We start from the raw sequence: 24,511 nt of genomic DNA on the forward strand, positions 1-24,511 counted from the left end.
TGCTTCCAGCTCCTATAAAACAACCTTTTTTTAAATCCTTATTTCATTTGTAGAATAAAAATAGATTATGAAATGTACAGTTCCATTCTGATGGTGATCATTTTCTCATATTGTTGTGGTCCTGGAAGGAGGTAGGACTCAGATCTCTACACATTTTGTTAGCTTTCCTTAATGCTATTCCTTGCAATGTGTCTTTCGAAACAGCTGTGTGAGTAAAAGACTACGAGTTGTGGTATTTTTCTTTCTTTCTGGAACTGGATTTAAGGTGTACATCTACAGAGTTTAGTTGTTAAATGGAAACTGGACTGGACTGTCTCTTGATTTCTGAGTGATTAATACTGTATGTGGCTAACTCGTGTCTGCCATTCATTAAAAAAAATTTTTTTTTCAAGAAGGATTAATCAGCTTAAAATGTACACCTCAAAGAGGAACTGTGTTGAGTGTTTACGGCTTTCAAATCCTGAAGAAACGATCATCTCAACTCTCTCGAGCAGATTTGTTAATAATAGAATTCCTGGACAGTATGAGGGCAGATCTAGACCTGTGCTTGATCTGGATATGGCTTCAGATCTTTCTGGACATCTTGGTCACTAAAACATATCACTTCAATTCAAATCAAATCACTTAATATCTCACTGAAGAAACAATTCTCAAAGACCAAACATTCCCACTATTGCTAGCAAATCCACTTATTAATGAAAAGAAATCACACAAGTCCAATGACACTGGAAGTGTGAACGCTTTCTAAACAAAGCCTGTGCAGGGGATCACGTTCGTGACTCCAAGACAAATTTATCTGAGTATCATTTGGGGAAATGAGATGATAAATCCACTTGGGATTGTATATTTATCTCTATCTAAAGCGCAGCGGTTACTGTCCCAGAGTTACCAAGTGTATTGCGGCGCAACAGCCAAATATCACGACTTTTACTTGCCGGGTTAAACACACAAAACATGCGGGTTTAGGGTTTTTTCCAGTGTATTTTGACAGTGTGTGGAGATGCAAATGGGAGGGGAAAAATATGTAAAAACAAAACAAAACAAAAAAAAAACACCACACAGGAAAAAAAAGTATTACAATCACACAACTAATGCCACTGAGGGAGGGAAAAGATCCTCACCAAAAAAAAAAAAAAAAACCAGCAACAACAACAAATTTGTATAAAGCAGCTCTTCTTCAGTGTTTCTCTATACAGGATTTATGAATAAATGAATCCAAGTTAGTTATTAATAGTTATTCTGCACTTGCTCACATTTTTAAAAAAGAAAGCGTAAGCACAGGATTTGGAGAGATGTATACCAACACGGCCTAGCAGACTAAAGTAGATGTTTGGAGATGCTTTTAAACCCACAAGGATAGCTGTGTCTTTTTCATTTCCACCAAACGTCGATCTATAGGGTGGACCAGATCCTGTCATTGTTTTGGACCGCATACCATAGCTGTAAAATTAAACCGAGTGAAAAAAAAAGTGTGAATTACTGAGACAGAAACAACAAAAAAAAAATCTGACCGATTAGCCTCGCCTAGTGATAGGAGCATGAAAAACAAACGGCATGGTGGTACGTCCAGCTAAGCTAACAACATTAAGAACGACAACTCCACTGACACTAGGACACTAAGATGATGTTCAAGAAGATGCTCCCGGATTCTAGGCTAAAGACAGCGGCGAACGCTCGTGAAGTAACACTTTCCTTGTTGCTCGTTGGAATAGCAAGCTCTTGAAGGCTTTTTGCGCAAACCTGTAAGAGCTCGGTTTCTTCTCTCCAAGCTCGGGTCGTAAAACATCACCTTCTCCGCAGGTGACCGGCAGACGTTATGCATTTAGACCGATTTGAGTTTTTTTTTGTCATCAATCGAATCCAACGTATGAAGGCTTTAATGTGTACACCACACGCACGCTTCCGTTTCTCTAGAAGACACAGCATCTGAGGCGTGTCTATACATCCTGCCTACAATGAAAGACCATTTATCCAAAAGCACATCACAGGTTTCTGAACAGGATTTACCTGAATTTAGCCTGAAGCTAAAAAAAAAACCCCAAAATAAACAAGTTAGGAACTGTGATCATGTTTACCTTTAAAACTTGATGTTCGTTTGATTCGCAGCTCGGTTGCACGTTATTCCGCGGATCGTCTCTAAACACGTGTTCCCGTTCAAAATAAATGTACCGTAATTGTTTTTTTTTTTTTTATGCTTTACAGAACCATGATAAAAATGCTTGTTAAAGTAAAACGTTGCTACATTCTAAGTCACTACAAGCTTCTGAGGGATCAAGAACCTCACGAGATGGAAATGTGCAAGATCCTTATTTCGTCAGTACACATTCTGAACAAAGCTCAAAGGGAGGAAAAAATTAAATAAAAAAAAACAAAAAACATACTAAAACTTTTGAGGGGTTTAAATGTCAAATCCGGGACAAGGACCTACAAAATGACTAATGAAAAAAAGACCTATTCTCTACAGGGTCTGTCCTACTGTCCTGGGTTCCCACACTTTTAGTGAACAGCAGAAGATGGGTAATAAACATCGAATTACATTTTTCCCACTCTTTCTAACTCTAGCAGCTCATTCCTCCATCTCTGCATCTTCCCCAGTGCTCAGCGTCGTCGTCCTCCCCTCCCTCTTCTCTTGGCGGGCGTTCTTCCGCGCCCTCGGGTCGTCTTCTCTTCGGGCACGGGGCTGAGAACGTCCTCCTCGGGCTCGTCCGCATCAGGCTCTTCCGTGACCGTGTCTTCCTCTGTATCTCTGGTCTTGGTTGGAGACCCAGAAACAGGCTGCTGGTTAGGAGGAGAAGGCGGCGCGCTGCCGCTGCCGGTGTTGTTGTTATTCTCTTTGCTGGTGCTGGCGGTGGTTGTGGTGGTGATACTAGTAGTGATGCTTTCCTGAACTGTAGCTGCTTCAGTGGACACTAGTCTACTGTTGCTGATGACAGGGTCACTTAAAGAGGAACCACTAGGAGACTCTGTGTCCTTGGATTGATGATCCTCTGAGGTGCAAACTGACTCTGAGGCCTGTAAAGCTGAAACTTCCTGAATCTTTAATGCTTTATATCTCTGTAACAGCAAAAACAATTAATTAAATTAATAAAAAGGTAGTATTACATCATACACCAGGCAGTTCTTACTTAGCAGCTCTTCCGTTTTTCCCCCTAAACACTGTTTCTACCGTTTCAGTATCGTAAATACTACGTCTTAACCACAGAATCCGGGCACCATTGGATGTAGTAAAGTCCGATTCAAAGATAATAACGCCTGTGACTTACCTTCAGATTATCGAAGTGTTGGAGCGTTTTGCAGTGCGAGCGTCGTGCTGATGCCTCGTAGTGATAAAACTCGTTACACAGTCGGCACAGGAACCCGGCCACGGGGATGACAAAGTTGGAACCTTGGAACCGTATTCACAGTAATTTAGTAATGAAACGCATGAATGAGTCAAAGATAAATAGTGAATTTGAAATAGGCAGAAGCTCCCACACACACGGTTCTAGCATGGGCCTTACCGTATACGGTGTCTGAGTCGAACTCTTCCTCCTCCGTCATATCTTCCAATGTGACCTCCATCTGTACAGGCAGACCTTCCTGCTAAAGAAAGAACAACACAAATAAACTTACACACTCTTTTCAGCATTAATAAAGATTGGATTACTGGAGCAAGGAAAAAAAATTAAAATAAAAATCATGTGGGATAATTGATCACTAAATTCCCTAATTCTACCTGTCCGTTTTCTTCATCCACCTTCTCTTCCTCCTCACTGTCGATGCCTTCTTCGTCAGCGCCCACTGTGTACACCTCCAAACCCAGTTCGTCCAGGTTCCCTTTCCCGGTCTCTTTTAACAACTATGTAGGAAAGATATTTCACCATCATTGAAGAAGACATGCTCCATCAGTAAGACTACACTGGACAGAAAGTGTACCTGCTCCATGCGCTGCTTGTGCTCGGTGGACTGCATGTGTTCGACGAATTCTCTGGACGTCCTAAACTGCTGCTTACAGACGGTACAGCCGGGAGTCTGAGAACGGCTACAGAGCTGCCACCAAAAAAACAACAACAAAAAAAAAAAAAAAAACAGAATAGCTTCAAATCTGTGCAAGTGCTCTTTCTATGCTGCATTTTAATGTTAATCTAAATAGTAAGTTTCTAGTTTTCTATTAAGAAATCATGACTTATGTCTAACTAAGAGGTTCAACCTTGTGCTCCTTGGTTTTACGATGATCCATGACATTCGTAGTGAAGTGGGTTTTACAGGTGGGACACCACCTCTGCAAGCCTGGTCTTTTCTCCCTATGGGATACGGGACATTACGTCACTACAACGCTTCAAATCCATACTGTTTTGGCAGCAGCTTAGAAGCTGTTTATTTTTTTTATCTCGCTCACCCGTCTTTGCGTGGCCCCTGTAGAGACTCCTGTACACGAGGGAGCAGTGTGACGAGGCAGGCGTTACTCATGTGCTGAATTTCCATCATCCTCTGCTGATGGGCCAGTCCATTCATATGGCTCTGGAAATTCTGCACGCGCACACACACACACACACACTAAAGGTTGCCGAAGTCACTAGAACAGTACACAGAACAATTACACTATCGGGAAGAGAACAATGGAAGATCATAGAAAATTCATCAGATTCATGGACAGATGGACGGACAACCCAAAGCTATTCAATGAATACGTTTTCGAACCAACAATTTTTAGACTGATCATTGCAAGCTTTTGTAATATATTTAGCTTTTGTTGACGAACCTATTGTCAGTCAGCCCGATGCTGATAAACTACACCGAGTGGCTTACTTGTTGGTTGTGGCAGGTAATGTTACAGATATAGCAGTAGAATTTGTTAGCAGTTTCTCCTCCTCCTCCATCTGCTGCTGCTTCCCTAGCCGCGTCACTGCTCCTGGCTGCGTCGTCTTTACCATCAGATACAGTCCCCGAACCCACGGGCTCCGGCTGGTTCGAACTACTCTGCTGATCTGCATTTTTGAGTGAAGACTCGGGGCCTTCGACTTGCTGCACAGTGCAAAAAAAAAAAAGTCCTTTAAACATCCGGTTTATCAGCATCCTGCAGAAATGACACTGGTTGTGATACCGACCTCAGCTGCCCGGCTTTGCTCCAGTGCCTCGGCTGCCTCGGACCCGGCTACAGTCCCGTCTTCTTCTGGTATGCAGTCTGACAGACAAATCAAGCACGAGTTTAATTACCATTTACCCTGAAGCAGTTGGAAGAGGTATCGACGAGCGATTGACCTGTTTGCGACTCAACTCAGTGTGAAAGCGGTGTTGTGCTTTTTTAAGGTAATAATTATTTGTATCTGATTCCATGGTTACCTGCAGTATCAGGATCTTCAGCAGTGCGTTCGTACTCTGTACTCGGAGATGCTTCGGTCTCGAGAGGGTCGTTTGACCTGAGGACACGTTAAAATACTTAGTCGTAATTAAAATAATGATGAACAAATGCTTGATGTCTGTTACACCGTTTATGAAAAGCTAGAGTGCTACAGATTCTAACATAAGAACAAGAATGTACCCTTCAGCTCGCTGTTTCTTAGCAGCAGGCTCATCCGGCTGCTGCGTGGATGATTGACCGCTGACATCTGCCACTGATGTGGTTTCATCTACAGCAAAAATGAATCAGAATTTCTGTTTTCACACAAACACAAAGATAACAGTAGAGCATATAGAGCTGAGCGGCGTGTACCTCGGCTGCTGCTCGCCCCAGACTGGCTGTCGGGCGCGATTGCAGGTCTGTGTTCATTCTCTCTCTTCCTGTCCGGCTGTCGTGACTGAAAGTCCTGTGTGTACATTGATAACCCAGTCACTAATAGCCCTTTACACTACAATCAAATGACTTACTGGCCTTTAAACAACTTACGTTGTTAAAATAGCGAGCATGAGGGTTGAAGTGTCGTGGAGGAAATCCCATATGTGGAGTTTTTATAGCAACCCCGAGTGGAACCGGTCCCAAAATGGAGGATCTGGAGCCTGCAGCGAAAAACTGCTGAAACTGCTGTCCACCCATGGCAAAGCTCCGCATCCCCCCTTTTAAAGAAAAAGAAAAAACCAAAAACAATCTTAAGAAAATGTTCTCTTTCAGCATATTAATATGCTTTAAACAGCAAATATAAATCTCTACAACATGTCTAATATCTTATCTACACATTTGAGAACAGACACTTTTTACTCATAATTAGTAGTTATATTACAGATATGCTGATGGATTTTTATCATGCAACCTCATCACTTGTCGTGTTTTTCAATATTTGAATATTACAACTAAACAGAAGTAAGGAACACAATGATGAAATGAATCATTTGAAAGGCAATGAATAAAATATGCCACATATACAAAGAGTAGAGAGGTACTCGGCTTACCTTGCATCTGCTGCATCAGCAATGCACCTTGCAGCATGGGATTAGGGGCGATGATGGTCTGGGTGGCAGAGCACAGGTTGACCATGCGGGCAGAAGGAGGCGCCGGAGCCGGGACAGTCATAGGCCTGTTAGAGCCCAACAAACAAGAAGACAATAATCTGAGACTCAACCAAGAGGCAAATTTAAACATGGCACTCCCACCACCATGCTTCATGGGAGATAGTGTTTAATTTCATTTACCCTCTTGTTTTTAAAGAGAATTATGAACTGTTCAGTGTCTATGACTATCTGAAAGTAGTAAATATAACCACTTTGAACTAGCTTACTTTCAACATTAATGTATTAAAAGCTGCCTGCGGTCTCCATTCGATCGGCTAGCATCCAGTTGTTACTAATACTGAGATGTTTGTATGACGAGGGATTCTATATAGAACACATGACCACAATCACACCCATATAAAACAACTCGTCGGTGGGGTCTCACCGTCCTCCCCCGTGGTGATGGGGGATGTGATGTGTTGGTGGAGGTTGGGGTGGTGGTGGAGGAGGTGGAGGAGGCGGCGGTGGGGTTTGCTGCTGGAACAGCTGCTGCAGCTGACGAAGGTGCTGATGAAACTGCTGCTGCTGCTGCTGCTGGTGATGGTGAGGGTTAAACATCCTGATGTTGGAAGTGATGAGCTGACCAACTTTACTGCAATACCTCAGTAGTGATTCCTACAAATTAAAAACAAATAAAAAGTATTGACAAAAATATTCCTTCTTTATTGTGTTACATGGTGATTTTTATTTTTAAAAAAGTTAAGGGAATATTTAAAAGTAAACTGATCTGGGGACTTTTAGGGGAAAAGGAATAGCATTAAACATTACATAAATAAAAACCCATCGCTTTTGTTTAGTCTGTTTTTTTAAACCACCTATATTCAGGAAAATAATCCCGCCTCCTGATCTGTGATTGGATAGTCTCGCCCCGCCCTTTACACGACAATTGGTTAAATATGACCAGTCCACCTATCAGTCATAAAAACAAGCCAATCCAAACAAGAAGGATTGGAATACAGGTGTGAAAACAAATGAACGTTAGCTATTACAATGATCGAATGCCCGACTTGTCTAAAATAAGATAATAAAAAAACACTACGTTAAATACGCTCAGCTACGTCAGTGCTGCGATGAACAATGACAAGCGCTCAACGCTTAATTATGAACATAATCAACCCTTAGAACTAGCACGCTAGTTAACGTAAGCTAACCACGCCAAGCATTTTCTACTAGGAAACCGTTACCTAGCTTTGTTAATCAGCTTATAACACCATCGATATAACTAAGTGTATGTTTACTATTGAAAAGAGAGTCTTTTATTTTTAAACTGCGCGCGCGCTACAACTTTGTATTCAGTGAAAACGAGACAAAACTAGCCAGCTAGCTAAGACGTTAGCTTTTAGCCAACAGCCTGTTGAAACTTTAACGATAGTTTTTTAACACACGGAAGATAATTTCGTATCAAATAGCATTTCTAAAAAAAATATCGAACAAAAGTTCAGAAAAATACGCGCACCGTCTATCATAACATTACCGACTACGCACCTGCTATGCTAACATACCGGTGTTTGGACGGACTCGGCTTAGCTAGCGTCCACGCGTTCTATTCCAAATACCTCCTTACTCAATACATTCGTTCACTATTTAGGGTACAAGTGTATCGCATTTCTAGTGCACTTTATATCCAAAATGTGTTATTTGACATTCGGCCAGTGAGTGTGGCTAAAAATATGCTTCTCTTTAAGTATGTTTCCCCCTACTGGAATGGAGGAAGAAGTGCAACCATAGATAAAACAAAGCTCAAAGACAAAATGTGTTCTCATAATACCAACATTAATAAACCTAAATCTAAAAAGCTCTGTTTTTTTGCTTCTGTATTTACACTTTATATTATAAACCCGTCTCTAATAATGCCATGTAAATGTTTGAAGTAATGGACTTAATTAAAGCATAAGGATACACTGAGATGTGAATAATAAAAGCAAATCATGACATGTAAAATGTCTCAGAATAGTTCATTCTTCATTTCTTTGTTATTCTACCGTATTTTCTCAACTGTATTATAACATTTAGAACATATCCATCACACACAAAAAACGTACACATTTAAACAAAGAAGACAACGAAGATATACTTGTTTAATTCTTTTGTCATAAAATCATAAGCCACACCATAGACATTGTAGGAGGAGGAGGATGAAGAGGAGGAGGAGGAAACCCCCCCCCCCCTTTTTATCTCACAGTGGAATAATCCGTTAGCATGGAACCGCACAATGGCAATCAGCACTGTTGTGACGTAGTATGGACTCTGTATAGCGTAAATAAAAAAGTTCAAATAAAAAGTAAGTAAATAATAATAGTCATAATAACAATACTAATGATAATAATAATAATAATAATAATAATGATGATGATGATGATGATGATGATGATGATGATGATAATAATAATAATAATAATTATTATTATTATTATTATTATTATTATTATTATTATTATTATTATTATTATTATTATTATAATATCAATAATAATAATAATAATAGTAATAATAATAATAATAATAATAATAATAATAATACCCATGTGATATATATTTATGTAATGTGTTTAATTGCATAGTATTGAGTTTCTTCTTTGTTTGTTTGTTTTACAAAAGACATCATGCATATATTTCAACGTTATATTAATAAAAAAATATATATAAAAATAAATAATAACGCAAAATCGAGCCATTAAAATAGCGCCCACTAGCGACCATTAGGGAGCGAAACAAGATGGGACTTGATTATGCAGAGCTAGGGCGCCAGAGTGGATTAAAACCCTTACTGGGGTAAAATTTTTAACCCAAACTGGAAAAAATCCCTACGCAGTTGTCCCGCTTTAATCGACACGTGACTGTAGGTTTTGTAGCGATTAGAAAAATATTTCGAGTATATTTATGTATTTAATTAATTTAAATTGGTGCAGAAAACACATGGTTTATTTAGATATTCAAAGTAAAACATTTGAGGTATTTTTTATGGTATTTTTTGTTATAATGGCTATGGTTTCTATTTGTAGAATGTACTCAGTTTAGCATTCTATATTCTGTCTTTCAGGTTTCCAAGCAAAACCGTAAAATTGTAAAAACGCTGTCGTTGTGATGGTTGTCATGATTTTAATGAGTCATGAGTTTAAACCAATCTAGAAAATCTAGAAGGATTTCTACACAAAACACAAACCTTTCTGTTAGATTAAAGGCTGCATTCAAGGTTTTTAAAATCCAAACACTAAGTATAATCGTAAAAGTGCTGAATATTATCACCTAACAGTAGAGATTTGAATAGAATTGTGCGTTTTGAGTCACTGATGGAAAATTTTCTCCCTCTTTATTGCTGAACCACAAGGCAACGTGACTAAAATAACACAAAACAAACATGAATGTCTCTGTTGATGTGATCCCCCCCCCCCCCCCTAAGAAACACAGATCTCCTTCCACCGTTTTGTAGTTTATAGGCTTAGTAGGGACCGGATGGTGCACTATATTTTCCAATCTGGCAACCCATTTTTCCCATAATAAAGAGGAGATCTCGTCGCCTGGCAGATTGCGGAGGAAGGAGGAAGGTTGCTGAGGATGAGTCTTCATCACATCACATATCATTACGTGTCATAACAGGGGATATCACCGATATAGAACAGAATCCGGGTTAATATTACGGTCCAATCTGCCATTATCAGTCTTGTGTCTCCTTGTTTTCTCGGATAAGGAGTGATCCACAGTCCCCTAAGCACTCAGGATGGGGAACCGGGGAATGGAGGATCTGATCCCGCTAGTGAACCGGATGCAGGATGCGTTTTCAGCCATCGGACAGAATGCGAACTTGGACCTGCCTCAGATCGCAGTGGTGGGCGGCCAAAGCGCTGGGAAGAGCTCCGTGCTGGAGAACTTCGTCGGAAAGTAAGTGATTTGTTTGTTTGCTTGTATTTTTCCCAGATTCCTGGATACCAGTGATGTCATCTTGGTTTGGTGCATCTTTGCTCTCCAACACAGCATTCAAGCATTCACAACATTATAATGATCATTGTAATGATGCCACCATGATGATGACCATCAGGTTCATCTCCACATAGTGATTTCCAAACAGAAATATGATGCATCATAAGGAGAAAACAAAGTGCCTCGTCAATATGCCTGAATATACTGTACCCTTAGTCACACAAGGTCACATGTAAGTCTGTATGAAATGAATGGAAGTTGAACTGATTTTCTGTTTCCCTGTCAAACCCCTGCAGTTCCTCTCGTACACACTGCTGCAGTGGCACTTCGGTGTCACTCCTGCACTGCAAAACAAATGACGTCAAATCAAATAAAAATCTGAATCTTTCAATCTTGTCAAAAAGGTCTCATATACATGACTATTAAGCCTATATCAATAGGTCAGAGCAAATGTATCTCCCTATACAATAAAAATATTTCAACCTCAATGAGGAAAAAAAATAAAAATAAGATGAACAATGATATTTTTTATTTATTGTACGTTATAAAACCAGGAAATCCTGAATACACGAGACTATATTCACAACGTTCCTGCTCCCTGTTTATTTAAAAATGATATCGTGAATGAAATGATAAAATATTATCCACTATTTTCATAAGTGTATACTGTTGAAATGACAATAAAATGTCTGCAGGTTTAATAATCAGATATTTTTGGTTTATTCTAAGCCTATCATAAAAAATACTACGTAAATCTGACCGTATTAAACATATATACACTTCCTAAGATGCCATTTTTTGCTTCATCATGGATTCGATGATAGTCGGCTGTAACCCGGTTTAATGTGTGCTCGTCTTTTAAAATCGTGTTGACAAACCACGAGGGTTTCAATAGGCGACTCGCACAGGGTTCCAGATGAAAGCTTGGACACTGTTTGGTCATTTGAACAGAGGGGATGATAATTACCAAGCTGTGCTTCGGCATGCTGTCTGGAACACGCTCTGAGGGGATGGAGATAGAGAGAACGTGCTGTGGTATGACCTTGGAGCTTGGATGAATTGGTGTGCTTTGGGCTTTTTAATATCAAGCCCATGATTCAGGGTACAGCGTTAAAGCCCAAGCAATGTTCATGAGAACGTATCTGGGATCTGGGATACGTTCTTGTTCTCTGGGAGCCATAAATAGGGATGTGGTAGTGGTTAAAGTGTTGGACCGATGATTCGACTGGAAGATTGTGATTTTGAATCCCATGTCCACTCAGTGTCCACTGCTGGGCCCTTGAGCAAGGCCCTTAACCTTTGATTGCTCAGTTGTATAAAAAATATAAATTGCTCTGGATCAGGGTTTCACGACAAAAAGTGATATTTTCATTTATTGTAATTTACTCTTGAAGTGATTTCTTGGGTCATTGTGTTTGTCCAAAACGGTTAACTAAATTAGCAGACGACTGAAATCTTTGGCTAGTGTAAGCGGAGTATGTGGTGATCAGAGAAAAGATGCTGAAGAGGAAACCAGTGATGACAGGAACTAAATAATCGCATAAACATTCCACAGCCTATATAAAGAACGACATATTTTTCAAACTAAATATAAATGTGTAATCATTGGCAAAGTGCTGTGGTATAAAAGGAATACAGGGGAAGTTGTGGCCTAATGGTTAGAAAGTCTGACTCTCAACCCTAAGGTTGTGGGTTCGAGTCTCGGGCCGGCCACGACTGAGGTGCCCTTGTGCCCCGGAGCAAGGCACCGAATTCCCCTCAACTGCTCCCCGGGCGCTGCAGCATAAATGGCTGCCCAATGCTCCAGGTGTGTGTTCACGGTGTGTGTGTGTTCACTGCTGTGTGTGTGCACTTTGGATGGGTCAAATGCAGTATGGGTCACCGTACTTAGCCGTACGTCACGTCACTTTCACTTATAGGAAATCATCTTCAAGACTTCATCACATCACCATGTAGTTGATTATTTTGAGAAATATGTTGAATATAATTCTATCTGAATGTGTTTACCAGTGGCGTGATTATAGTGCTTGTCTTGGAAGAGCCACGAATAGTCACTCATACATGAAAAACAGATGTCTTTTTCCTTGAATGTTGCATGTTATAACGTACAAAATCTGAATCTTTTCTCATTGTGATGTGATTTGTTTGCATCCTTGTTTTCTTTATGCACTTGCTCACGTGTGTATTTGTTCTGTACACACATTTCTGAAGTAGAATACTAGGAAACTAGTTCTAGGGGACTAGGGAGCGGATCGAGACGAAGCCTCTGTCAACCCTGACAAAATAATTCTTGAGCAGTGTTATTAAATTAAATGTAATTAATTTTCACTTATGTGCAAAAGGACAATAAGTTAATAAAGGCAGATTCAGGGGTAAGTCATTAAATAGAAATGCAAGCTTAATGTATTAATTAGTAACAAGGACATCAAATATTTGAAATATATAAAAGCTCCATAAAAACCTGATCCATTTTTTGAGTGATTTAAGTGAATTTTGAGTAAAAGTGCTGTGCAATTTCCCATTAATAGGTGTTGTAGTGATTAGTGAAGTCAGCAATTGGGCCATAGTCAGTTACTTTGAGAGAGAGAGAGAGAGAGAGAGAGAGAGAGAGAGAGAGAGAGAGAGAGAGAGAGTCAGCCATCATTAGAAAAGAAGTGAGATGGGAATATATAGGGAATAAGTGAGAATGAGGATAAAATAAACACAAAAAAGCCAAGAGAAACAAGAATTGCAGTGAAAAACAATGCTTTGCAGCAGCACCAAAGGCTGAGTGCAAAAGTTTGTACATCGTCATATCCGAGACTTGATTGTACCAGGTTTCACAGATGTTCCTTAAGGAATGCTAACTTATTAACATTAGTGAAGCCTAAATGACATTTAGAATTTATTTTATATGACCTTCAACTAAAGATTCATTCTTTTTTTGGTAAGTTTTTTATCAAAAATTGTAAACCACCGGGGATCGAAACTTGTAAACACACAATGTAATAAGTATTTACAGGGAAACGCAATCATGGAACAAACCAATGAACAGATAAGGTTCATTCGTTTCAACAGGAAGCTGTGACCATATATGGAATAAAGACACCGTTCAAGGATATTGCTTGTTGTATATCATAGACACACATATGTCTTTCATTGTTATTACATTTCCAAAAAAAATATGTCCAGTCTCTTTAATTTGAGGTTCTGACCAATGAAATCGTGGTCAGTTTCCTACTAAAAGGTCTCTGGTGCAGGACTTCATGTGGTCTTAATGGGATCTTGGTAATGCAAGCAATGTTGTACTTAACTACAAGTATACGAGTTACTGAGACAAGCATTTTTTATTGTCAACCTGAGTCTTTTACATTCTCCTAAATTTCTGTATCAGTCTGTGTGATACAATAGATGCCCTATAATGGTTGTTATAAGGGCAGTTATCTCCAATCGCTGCTATGTTGTTGTCCTCTAAGAGTGAGCGTGTCATGCTCTTATTCGCATGTCTGGGTCTGTGTTGTGCTCTCATTGGCTGGTCCAGATGGAAATGTTTGATATATGACACCAGGTGCAGGGTTTCACACTCAGCCTTGAGCTGTCAGATTTGTAAAATGTAAACACTTTCAGTTGAGGAGATGATGTAGATTGATGGAAGTTGTGCTGGACTGCTTGTTTCAAAATGTCGTGTTAATGTTTCCAAATCATCATGTTGCATCACACTCTGGGACTTTTCATGATGTCTGACATCTTACGCATACAGTACATGAGCTCACAAATGTCTGTGATTGGCTAGTCACTGTGATTAACAGGTGAGAAAGAGTGCCATCCCTCCCACCCATCCAGCACAGGGCATTGATAAGCCTAATCCAAATTATTGTTATTAATTTTTTGTTTGCTTTCACACATAGCATTTTTTAAAAAAAGCTCACATTTTACAAGTAGTCCTATTGAAACTGGGTAAAATTACATTTTGTAGTCATAATAAAGCTTTCAAAATTTTCAGAAGATGTCAAGTGCTTTTTAATTTCCCCATCAATCAGGTAAGCTATGATACAGCACACCTGGAACAGTGAGGGTTAATGGCCTTGCTTAAGGGCCCAATAGTGGCAGCTTGGCAGTCCTTGGGCTTGAACCCAAATCCACCGATCAACACGGATCATGGTTGGTTCGGTATTTGTTACACAATGATGCATAAAATATACTTCTGTGAATGAGATTAGGGAACAATTTCTTGAACAAGCCTAAGAGTTTGCCACTGCCTAAAGCATCTATTCATAGTCGTATGTATGCATGCGTATATTGTCAGAAGAAACAGAAAGAGAACTTAAACATGGAAACATTGGTAAAAATGTGTGGGACACCTAAGAATCAAATACACAGTTCATTTAAAGAGAAAGCAGTCTTGTTAATCAGGTTTCAGCACCATGGACAGTTCCCAGGCAACAGCTAAAAAACTACAATGTTCTACTTCTGGGTTGCTGATCTGGGTCACTTCTCTACAAGGTTACCAAAGATTTGAGGCTAAAATTAGAGCAGAAAGAAAGACCTCAACAAAATTTTTTGAAGGATTCTCAACCACACGGAACACCTACAGAATGAACTGAAAGACAGTTTGCACCCCAGACCTCCTCACCAACATCAGTGTCTGATCTCATTCAGAGAACAGAGAAAAACCAAAAGCCTTCCTGAGCCTCTGTCTCACCGTTGAACCGGATTATTTCTAATCTGCTGGTCAGGCGCTGCCCAACAACACTGAGTAGTCAGTTTCAGTCTTAGGCTCTGTAATCTTTCTACTTATCAGTTGTATTTTGTTGTTATCATATTGTACTGTAATTAATACCACAGTGCTGCTGAGTTCTTGATTCTCCTCGGTCAGAAGATGTGTATTTATCTTCTACGACGGCGTTTTCTATAACAACGTTAGTGAAGTGAAGATCATTTGGTTTTATACTTATTCTAGTCATTTAAAGAGACTAATAGTAAGGTTAATAATAAACAAATGAAAAATAAGTGATAGTTTGTTTAGAAGGAGTCTCCAGTGTCAGTGTTTTCAAATCAGTGAGCGGGAAAGCATCATGGAAAAGTGTTCAGTTCAAAGGATACTGAGTTCAGAGTTTCTCCATGTTATGGGAGTGTGTGTTGATTCTGTGGGTTTCATCTGTCAGCTACAGGATGTGGAAACGTTGGTGAGACAAAGATAGCGATGTTTGTTATTCCAACAAGAAATGCTCACCAGTTTGCATGGAGTGTTTGTGGAATAACAGATGCTAACTGGTTCATCCTGACCACTAACCAAGACTAAAAAAATAAACGCATGATAATACTTTATGATGGCATAAACAGTACAGCGTACTTTACTTTTCTGTATTGTCAAATTTCATTCTAAAACACATACATATCTATATCTTTATGTAGATTGTTAATCGTTAAATTATCACGATATAATTTTTTTGGGGTTATGTCTCCTTAAGACTCCTAATATGCACCATAATTTTTTTTTTTTTTCTTCTCTCTCTCTATCCCCTGCAGTGTAATGCTTGCCGGCGTTTGTGTTCTCAGCGCTCGCTGGATGGCTGCCATGTGACATTGTGAGGACAGCACAGGAGAGAGAGATAGAGAAAGAGAAAGAGAGAGAGATATATAGAGAGAAAATAATGGAGGGATGAAGGTACTGTAAGGAGGAGGGGAGCAGGGCACGGGAAGATTAGGACGAGGAGGCGGGGCAACAATATGTCAGTCTCCATCATTGCTGATCTGAGCTAAGCGTGCATTCTTGCCTCGATGGGGGATGGGAAAGAGAGACAGAGAGAGAGAGAGAGAGAGAGAGAGAGAGAGAGAGAGAGAGAGAGAGAGAGAGAGAGATGCATCCTTTATTTTCTGTACTGCATTCACTCAATGCGGGAAGCTATTGTGCCGTTGTTGATTTACCGGTTTGCTGTTTGACTGCATGGGGCTGGACGATCTGGATGGTGTTGTGTTTTTGTGTTTTTGTGTTTATGTTTTTTTTTTTATCATCATGCACCAATTTATCTAGAAAAAAAAAGTTACATAGCAACCAGGAAAAAATATGTAGGTTAGGGTTAGCGCTGAGCTGCCTACATTCTAAATATATATGTTTACATGTCAGTATGCCTCACTGCTATAGATAACACACATACGCACACACACACACACACACACACACACACACACACACACACACACACACACACACACACACACACACACACACACACACAATACTGTAGACAGGAAAATACTGGCAGAACAGTTGCTAATAATTTAATGTACAGTTAAGTGAATTAAACAGTAATTTACTATAACCATTGTTTTTTTTCTGTTGTTTGATTTAAAGGTTATAACAGTATTTATTTACAAGATGCATACATTAAAAATGATGTAGCCAAAACCAAAGCATGTGCAGCAGCTGAGAGTTGGTACTAAAACATGGATTTTATTAACAAATTGGTACTCAATAATAAGGCGAGTATAAAGACATGCTGAAGCTTAGCATTAGCTCAAAGTTCTGTTTTGTTTAGCTGAGCTGTTTAATATACTTGTTAGCTTACTAGTACTAGTGATAGCTAGTGATAGCATCAGAGAAACACACTCAGACCAAAGAGTTATCTGCCCTCTTCCACATAAAAGCGCTCACAGATGCTCCTGATTGGCTAGCACCACATGGATTGACAGTGGGCAGAGAGTTTGCCCCTCCTACCATGAGAACACAGACAGTTTTGCTGTATTGATTCCACCAGTATAATAGATCACTGCAGTATCATCAGGATTTGAAGCAACACTTGTTACCTAACGAATTGACTCGTAGTAGTGGTGCATTATTGTGGTGCGAACGAGTTTGATTTGGAGTCGACTCTTTTTGGCGAGCTGAGTAGATCGCTCTGATTCACCGAGAAAAAAAGCACGGATTGTCCTGCATTTTCTGTTTGTTTAATATGACATAAACCTCATAATCCACGTCTGTCAGAGCGCTTTCTTCAGCGTAGCCCTCAGTTACGAGCTGAACCTTGTCAGTGTGATTGAATCTGCGTTATCTGGCACTGGCTACCACCCATATGGTCTCTTCATATGATCCCGTATCCGGGGGCGGGGCTGCCATCATGGGAACCTGTAGTTGCTGCCATCTGGCTTGAGCATGGTGTCAGTCATGATGGAGGAATCCAGCATGTTCACACCAAGCCCCACACCATAAAATCTGGGGGGTTTGATAGCAAATCATTCAGCACTTTTCGCCTTTTTAATAAAAGGTGTTTTTCTTCTTATTGCTGGGTTTCAGAATCACACTGATTTTTTAAATTAATACTTCATTATTTGTACTTGGTACTTGGTACTAGGTGGTAAGAGTTCAATAATAAATAAAGACTTATTAGATTTGCAAAACAGCCAATTTAGAAAAATATCTACTTTAACTACAATTCATAGAGTGTGATATATTTACAAGACAGCAAACATAAGACAATAACATACATGTACATATAGGAAATCAGGCCCTTGTTGTAGATCATCAACCTCCAGTATTAATGCATTATGTGTTCTGAGATGCTTTTCTCCACACCATGGGTATTTGATTGACCATTTGCTTCAGTTCACAGAGACTTTTTTTTTTAGAGAATTGTGCTGATTAGAAAACTGAACAATTGCAAATGTGTGTATTTGATTCACAAATAATGTCATTTTCCATCAGGCTTTATGGCCTTAATCGAACCCCACAATATATTAGAGGCATTTCAACACCTAAACATCAAACATCCATAACAACAACTGCATTGATGCTGAAATGGTACGACCTCGAATGAGTCCTTTCAGGTGTCTCAAAATTACAGCATGAAATGCATTTAACCCACTTTGATGCAAATAAATACATTACTGTCATTCTAGGCTTCAAGTATTAGGATGGTGGGTAAATTCAACAATAAAAAGCATGAACCTAAATACTTGATTTTACAATTTGCCTTAATAAATAGAATCGAAGAGATGCTCTAAATAATCATGCAGAATTTATTGTACACAATCAGAACAGCGTTTTTTTTTGTTCCTCACGTCACAGGGACTTCCTTCCCCGAGGTTCTGGCATCGTCACACGTCGCCCTTTGGTCCTGCAACTCATCAACTCCCCCACTGGTGAGCTTGCTGCCATGGCAACCGCACTCTCATCAGTCTCTCAGGTCTCCTGAGAGATGACGCATCTAAATGCTGATCTGTCCCGGCTCGTTTCCAGCAGAAATCGCACACAATTCAAAACAGTAGGATAAGAGAAAATCAGATCGAGGAGACAGACAGCATTTAATTTAAACTCTAATGTCTATTATTATTATTATTATTATTATTATTATTATTATTATTATTCCTAAAGATAGTATTCGTATAAAATTTTGAATCAGTGTTTGTGTGTAGGAACAAAATAGTGGCTTGATTGTGAGACATTTACGACGGAAATAGTAATAATGTATTGCCTGGCATTAAAATATTGAACTATTCGTGCTTTAAATCACAATGTCTCTCTCAACACTGCCATCTAGTGTGGGTTTGAATTACCACACCTTTATTTATATAAAGTCAATAATTTTTGTATTTCTATTAAAAGTAACAATAAAGTATGATATATGTATTACAATATGCAAATGAGGTAATAGATTATATTCACTAATTTGCATGCTACCAAATTTAATCTATTTAGCATGACAGCAAATCCAGAAATAATAATAATAATAATAATAATAATAATAATAATAATAATAATAATAATGTTAAAAATTATTTGTATTTATTTGTTTGTTTGTTTGCTTGTTTGTTTATCTATTTATTTATTTACTTACTTACTTACTTAAAAATACTTTACCTTTCTCACAAGAAAATATTCTGCACAGCTTTATGAGGATACGTCAAAACGTCATCAAAAACAACTGAACAACTCAAAGTCTGATTTGAATATTTATGACCCTGAGAAAATAATTAAAATATCAAAACAAATGATTAAATCATAAAAAAGAAAATGCTTCTGCAGGGAATATTGTTACTATAGGGAGGAGAAGGTGGATGCAGTGAAGACTTTATGAATGCTCAGAGCAAAAGAGAACGAAAACTGTGATTATGAGAGCAAAACTGGAGTCAGGTGAGGGAGATTGGGGCACGTTGACATGCAGGGGCTGATGGATAATGTGACACATGAATGTTTTAATATTGAGAGGTTTAAATTTCTACCAGTTCTACCTGAAAGTCTTTAATAATTTAAATCAAATTATTTTAAATAGAAATATATAAAAATTTCAAACAACTGAACATTTCTATCCATTTCTATATATTTATACATTTATATTTGGATTATATTTATATTATATATATATATATTTTTTAAATATATTATTTAAATTTAAATTAAAAATTTAAATATATATAAAACCTGTCCTTTGGAAAAGAAGACCTTTAGTCTTTAGCTATTTTACACTTTTTTAATTGCATTTTGTTGTCTGTTATACAAGATCTTTTCCTCTTCATACAGAGTTTGCAGAGTTTTTGCACTGTAAGGGGAAGAAGTTTACAGACTTCGATGAAGTCCGGCAGGAGATCGAGGCGGAGACGGATCGTGCCACCGGGCAGAATAAAGGCATTTCTCCAGTCCCTATTAACCTGCGTGTTTACTCTCCTAATGGTGAGAGTAATGTGTATTTATAACACTAGCAGTATCAAATATGAATCCTACCGTAAAATCACAGACTGAGCTTCTGCTTTATTAGATTTAACACATGACCTTCACACAAATTGTACTTTTCTGGCAGACATCCATCGTGTAACTTCACGGCATCATTTAAATCAACAAAATTGATATTTCTTGTGACAGTTAGTTATCTAGAAACTGACTTCTGACTTTGACCTTCAGGTTGTTAAATGAATCGAACGCCTTATATTACATTACACCAAGCCAGAGGCTATGTCTCAGTCAGCTCCCTAGTTCAGTAATCAGGGCACTTATCAGATCTCTCTCTCTCTCTCTCTCTCTCTCTCTCTCTCTCTCTCTCTCTCTATATCTATATATCTATATATATGCTATCTCATCTCACACAATCTCTATCTCTCTCTCTTCTGTATATATATTTATATCTGCATATATCTCTCTCAGTCTATTATCTGTTCTCTCTTCTCTATTTATATTGTATTCTATCTATCGCTTATCTCTCGAACTCTATCTGTCTCTCTCTGTGTCTCATCTCTATCTGCTCCTCTCTCTCTCTGTCTCTCTCTGTCTCTCTCTCTCTGTCTCTCTCTCTCTCTGTCTCTGTCTCTCTGTCTCTCTCTCTCTCTCTCTCTCTCTCTCTCTCTCTCTCTCTCTCTCTCTCTCTCTCTCTCTCTTGCTCTCTCTCTCTCAAATCCAAAATATTTCTTTTTCACTTATTAAAAAAATCCCATAATTCACTGCATAAAACAGAGAGTATTGATGGTCAATTGGTGTTGGTGGTCTGTTGGTGTTCCCTTACTGGAACTAGGGAGCAAAGGAGCAAATACTCTAGGGATCTAGGAATCAGTGTACATCAATCATATTACTTAATTAATATGCAAAAAAAAAGGAATAAATAATAAAGGTTAAAAAGTATGTTTTTTTTCTAGCTAATTCTAACATGTCAGGACACATCGTACTGAATTGTTGCTGATTATTTTCCTACAATACCATGACCTTGAAGTGTATTATTATTTATTTAATTCATTGTCACACTTGATTTGCATGAGCAGAACAATTTTAAACCTTTCAAACCGTAATATTTAGCTTTAACTGGGTTTAACAGAAATGAATCAAATGAATCAGAATCAGTTAATCAAATGAGTCAAATAAAGAAAATGTGAATTGTTTAAACAAACAGACTGTTCACAGTCAAATATCTCACATCAGAACTCAACTCTCTTTTCCTCAGTACTGAACCTGACACTGGTGGATTTGCCTGGAATGACGAAAGTGCCAGTCGGTGACCAGCCAGCTGACATCGAGCACCAAATCAAGGAAATGCTTATGCAGTTTGTTACGAAGGAGAACTGCCTGCTGCTGGCTGTATCTCCTGCGAACTCCGACCTCGCCAACTCTGATGCCCTGAAGGTTGCCAAAGAAGTGGATCCGCAAGGTCTGTGCTGTGCTTTTCCAAAAGAATAGTATGAAAAGAAATATATCATCGTATACAATGAGGTCATAAATAATAAATAGCCACTCGTTTATTAGGTCAATAACCTCTGAAGTCATTTTACACATTATTCTGTGTGTGTGTGTGTGTGTGTATGTGTGTGTGTGTGTGTGTGTGTGTGTGTGTGTGTGTTTGAGCAGGTCTGCGTACCATCGGTGTGATCACCAAACTGGATCTGATGGATGAAGGAACAGATGCTCGAGACATTCTAGAAAACAAGCTGTTACCTCTGCGCCGAGGTGAGAGTAAAAAAAAAAACACAGTTTATTTGTTCTGAAGCTAATTTGCTATATTTTTATTATCCCAGGTTGATCGTAAGCACTTTAAATAAGCAAAAGAGCAACAGCTTCTCTGACGCTCCTTACATCAGCGTCATGTTCAATGGCATGTTCGTGGTGTGACGGTTACTCCAGAGACGCAACTCGGGTCACAGACTTGTTAGCGGTCTACTGTAACTGTAGTGAATCGTAGGAATGAGACGCGAGTGAGTGTGTGATGACGTTGGGAGATTTATAAGCATGAAAGTTGTAGCTTCAAGAGTGTACAGGTGAGGAACTTAGAGGGACCTGGATAAGACATAAAGATTAAAGCACTGCCGCATCGCTATTTTTATTTAGTGCTAGAGTCGGGGTAAAATTCCACTGCATCACTATCAGCACAGCATTGTGGGTAATGTAGGGATGTCAAAGCAGTCCAATAAAAAAGTTTCAATAATGTCAGATATTTTTCTCTATATGATGAGAAACCTCAAGGATTTCCTCTTGTTATTTCTACTGTATGTCGAGTGGCACTGCACAGTGTTGCCCTCTAGTGGTTAAAGGGTGTTTAACAAGCAGCATCACTGACATGTTGGGTATTGAGGTAAAAAAGAGAAAAAAGGAAAATAAGGATTTGATTGAGAGAGAGAGAGAGAGAGAGAGAGAGAGAGAGAGAGAGAGAGAGAGAGAGAGAACACCCATGGGTAAGATGAAAAAACAATGTCTTGATTTCAGCGACACATCTGGAAAAAACCTCTGTTCCTTTCTTTGCTTAGCAATAAAACATATTTATGGGAAACCCTTGAATGCTTTATGCTGACGTTCCATTTTTCCACTTGGTTTCGGGCAGAGCTGGGATGTTTTCTGAATTTGTTTCCATCGTACGCTGCCTTTACCTTCTCCGCCTCTGTGACTCACTCATGTAACATGCAAAACCACAACGAGCGACGCATATTTTATACACGATTACAGAAATGATCTTTCAGTAATGAAAAAAAAAGGTTAAAATCTTCATATTTCTGTGGCACTATGTCTCTGTTAGGCTACATCGGTGTGGTGAACCGCAGTCAGAAAGACATTGATGGGAAGAAGGACATCACTGCTGCTATGGCTGCTGAGAGGAAGTTCTTCCTGTCGCATCCTGCCTACAGACACCTAGCAGACCGCATGGGGACTCCGTACCTTCAGAAAGTGCTCAACCAGGTGAGAAGAAGATGCTTGCAGAAAAGCACAAAGAATCTCATCTCACTAAGCTGGAAAGATCGAGTTTCCAGGACTGTAACACCACCACAATATCACATTCTTTCCACATCACTTACTCTCTACTTACATACTCATGTTATTACGTATGCAGTTAATATCATCTGCAAGTACTCCATTATTGCATATCCTTTTACATTTATGGTGTTAGCTAACTGTAGAAATTCACTAATATCATTGTTGTGTTTATCCACTGAGAGAAGAAATAAAAACATTTCTAACCATCCACTTATTTTACAGCAACTAACCAATCATATCCGAGACACGTTGCCCGGACTGCGCACTAAACTCCAGAGCCAGCTGCTGTCCATCGAGAAAGAGGTGGACGAGTATAAGAACTTCCGCCCGGACGACCCGTCTCGCAAGACCAAGGCCTTGTTGCAGTCAGTAACTTGGTTTTATGCATAAACATGCAAAGGATATCCATATACTCTAACACAACAATGATCAGGCTAAAATGGTTATCGACTATAAGGTTTCCTCATAATATGGTGCCTTAGTGACGTGAGGGAACTTAAGGAGGTCATGGACCAAGCCTGGAAAAGACCTGTAGAGTTTGTGTAGTTAATCTAGCCATTTTCTGTGAGAATTACATTTTGCACTGACCGCAGTTCTTCATCTGTATACATTTAAAGCATCTTCCCGTCATCTTCTCTGATCTCTCCAGGATGGTGCAGCAGTTCTCTGTGGATTTTGAGAAGCGTATCGAGGGTTCTGGTGATCAGATCGAGACTTATGAGCTCTCCGGCGGAGCGAGGATCAACCGCATCTTCCACGAACGTTTTCCTTTCGAACTGGTCAAGGTGTGTGTGTGTGTGTGTGTGTGTGTGGATATCTTCTTAATTAATCAGCATTGTTCATGTGTTGTTCATCATGTTTATGTGCATGCATGTAACAGCAAAATTAGCGACTTTAGTAGATGGCAGTGCTCTAGAGAAGCATCGCTGCTATCACTTAGCGACCAAAGAATGAGTCACGGCACAAACATGCGCCTCCCCCGGGCCATGACTGCAGGCTTTATGAGTAAAACACTCGCCTACCGCTTACTGGAATAGAAAACTACACACATTTGTAGACAAACACACACATAGACGTACAATAAAACGCTGTCTGAAGTGGCTACACAGGAAGTGGTCAACAGTCATGTAGTTAGAAAGAAAGATAAGCTAAATATTAAGGTCTGACTACAAAATATCTCTAAATAAATACAATAAACAATACAATTGCTTCAAACAACAATGATCTTTTTTACATAATCTTAAAATATAAAAATATCATTTACATATTAATTTTTTGATGAAATATTAGGGATGGTATATGTTTATATATTTATTTAAATGAAAGTATTTAATGTTCAGCTTTACTCTACAAGTACACTTTTTAACTTTCGTGGGCGGGGCTTAGAATGTATCTAATTATATTAAATTTAAATAATGGAAAATTTAGTAT

At 38.9% G+C, this 24,511-nt stretch overlaps 2 protein-coding genes across 21 annotated transcripts in view; one reads left to right on the top strand and one right to left on the bottom strand.

Moving 5' to 3' along the window:
- Positions 1 to 343: 343 nt before the first annotated feature.
- On the bottom strand, positions 344 to 8,117 carry ciz1a (cdkn1a interacting zinc finger protein 1a). Of its 5 annotated transcripts, none has more exons than XM_027136745.2 (16): positions 7,968 to 8,117; positions 6,851 to 7,080; positions 6,367 to 6,491; positions 5,867 to 6,033; positions 5,693 to 5,786; positions 5,522 to 5,609; positions 5,323 to 5,399; positions 5,088 to 5,164; positions 4,789 to 5,004; positions 4,379 to 4,509; positions 4,190 to 4,283; positions 3,916 to 4,029; positions 3,716 to 3,838; positions 3,501 to 3,582; positions 3,264 to 3,385; positions 344 to 3,054 (listed from the first exon to the last, which is right to left on the bottom strand). In XM_027136745.2, exons 2-16 carry the CDS (start codon positions 7,021 to 7,023, stop codon positions 2,599 to 2,601), a joined length of 2,139 nt encoding a protein of 712 aa, XP_026992546.1. In that variant the 5' UTR covers positions 7,024 to 7,080; positions 7,968 to 8,117; the 3' UTR covers positions 344 to 2,598. The 5 variants fall into 5 exon arrangements, with proteins under 5 accessions (XP_026992546.1, XP_047665204.1, XP_026992545.1 ...); XM_047809248.1 differs by having other exon boundaries at positions 3,501 to 3,579; positions 7,951 to 8,105; XM_027136744.2 differs by having other exon boundaries at positions 7,951 to 8,105.
- Positions 8,118 to 9,951: 1,834 nt separating this feature from the next.
- dnm1a (dynamin 1a) overlaps positions 9,952 to 24,511 on the top strand; it is a 59,101-nt gene continuing 44,541 nt past the window's right edge. For 12 of the 16 annotated variants that reach the window (XR_003439101.2, XR_003439100.2, XR_003439095.2 and 9 more), the window contains exons 1-8: positions 9,955 to 10,344; positions 18,428 to 18,501; positions 19,880 to 20,029; positions 21,285 to 21,488; positions 21,686 to 21,784; positions 22,845 to 23,005; positions 23,303 to 23,445; positions 23,730 to 23,865. Coding sequence is in view for 13 of the 16 variants with exons in the window: in XM_047809302.1 (XP_047665258.1) it covers positions 10,184 to 10,344; positions 18,428 to 18,501; positions 19,880 to 20,029; positions 21,285 to 21,488; positions 21,686 to 21,784; positions 22,845 to 23,005; positions 23,303 to 23,445; positions 23,730 to 23,865 (1,128 nt within the window). In the remaining 3 variants the exon portion in view is untranslated. Of the gene's footprint in view, positions 10,345 to 18,427; positions 18,502 to 19,879; positions 20,030 to 21,284; positions 21,489 to 21,685; positions 21,785 to 22,844; positions 23,006 to 23,302; positions 23,446 to 23,729; positions 23,866 to 24,511 lie in introns of all 16 variants that reach the window. The other 4 variants (XM_047809301.1, XM_047809296.1, XM_047809295.1 and 1 more) reach the window with 3 other exon arrangements.

The sequence above is a fragment of the Tachysurus fulvidraco genome, chromosome 26 (genome assembly GCF_022655615.1).
Source record: "Tachysurus fulvidraco isolate hzauxx_2018 chromosome 26, HZAU_PFXX_2.0, whole genome shotgun sequence".
In the NCBI taxonomy this organism is placed as follows: domain Eukaryota; kingdom Metazoa; phylum Chordata; class Actinopteri; order Siluriformes; family Bagridae; genus Tachysurus; species Tachysurus fulvidraco.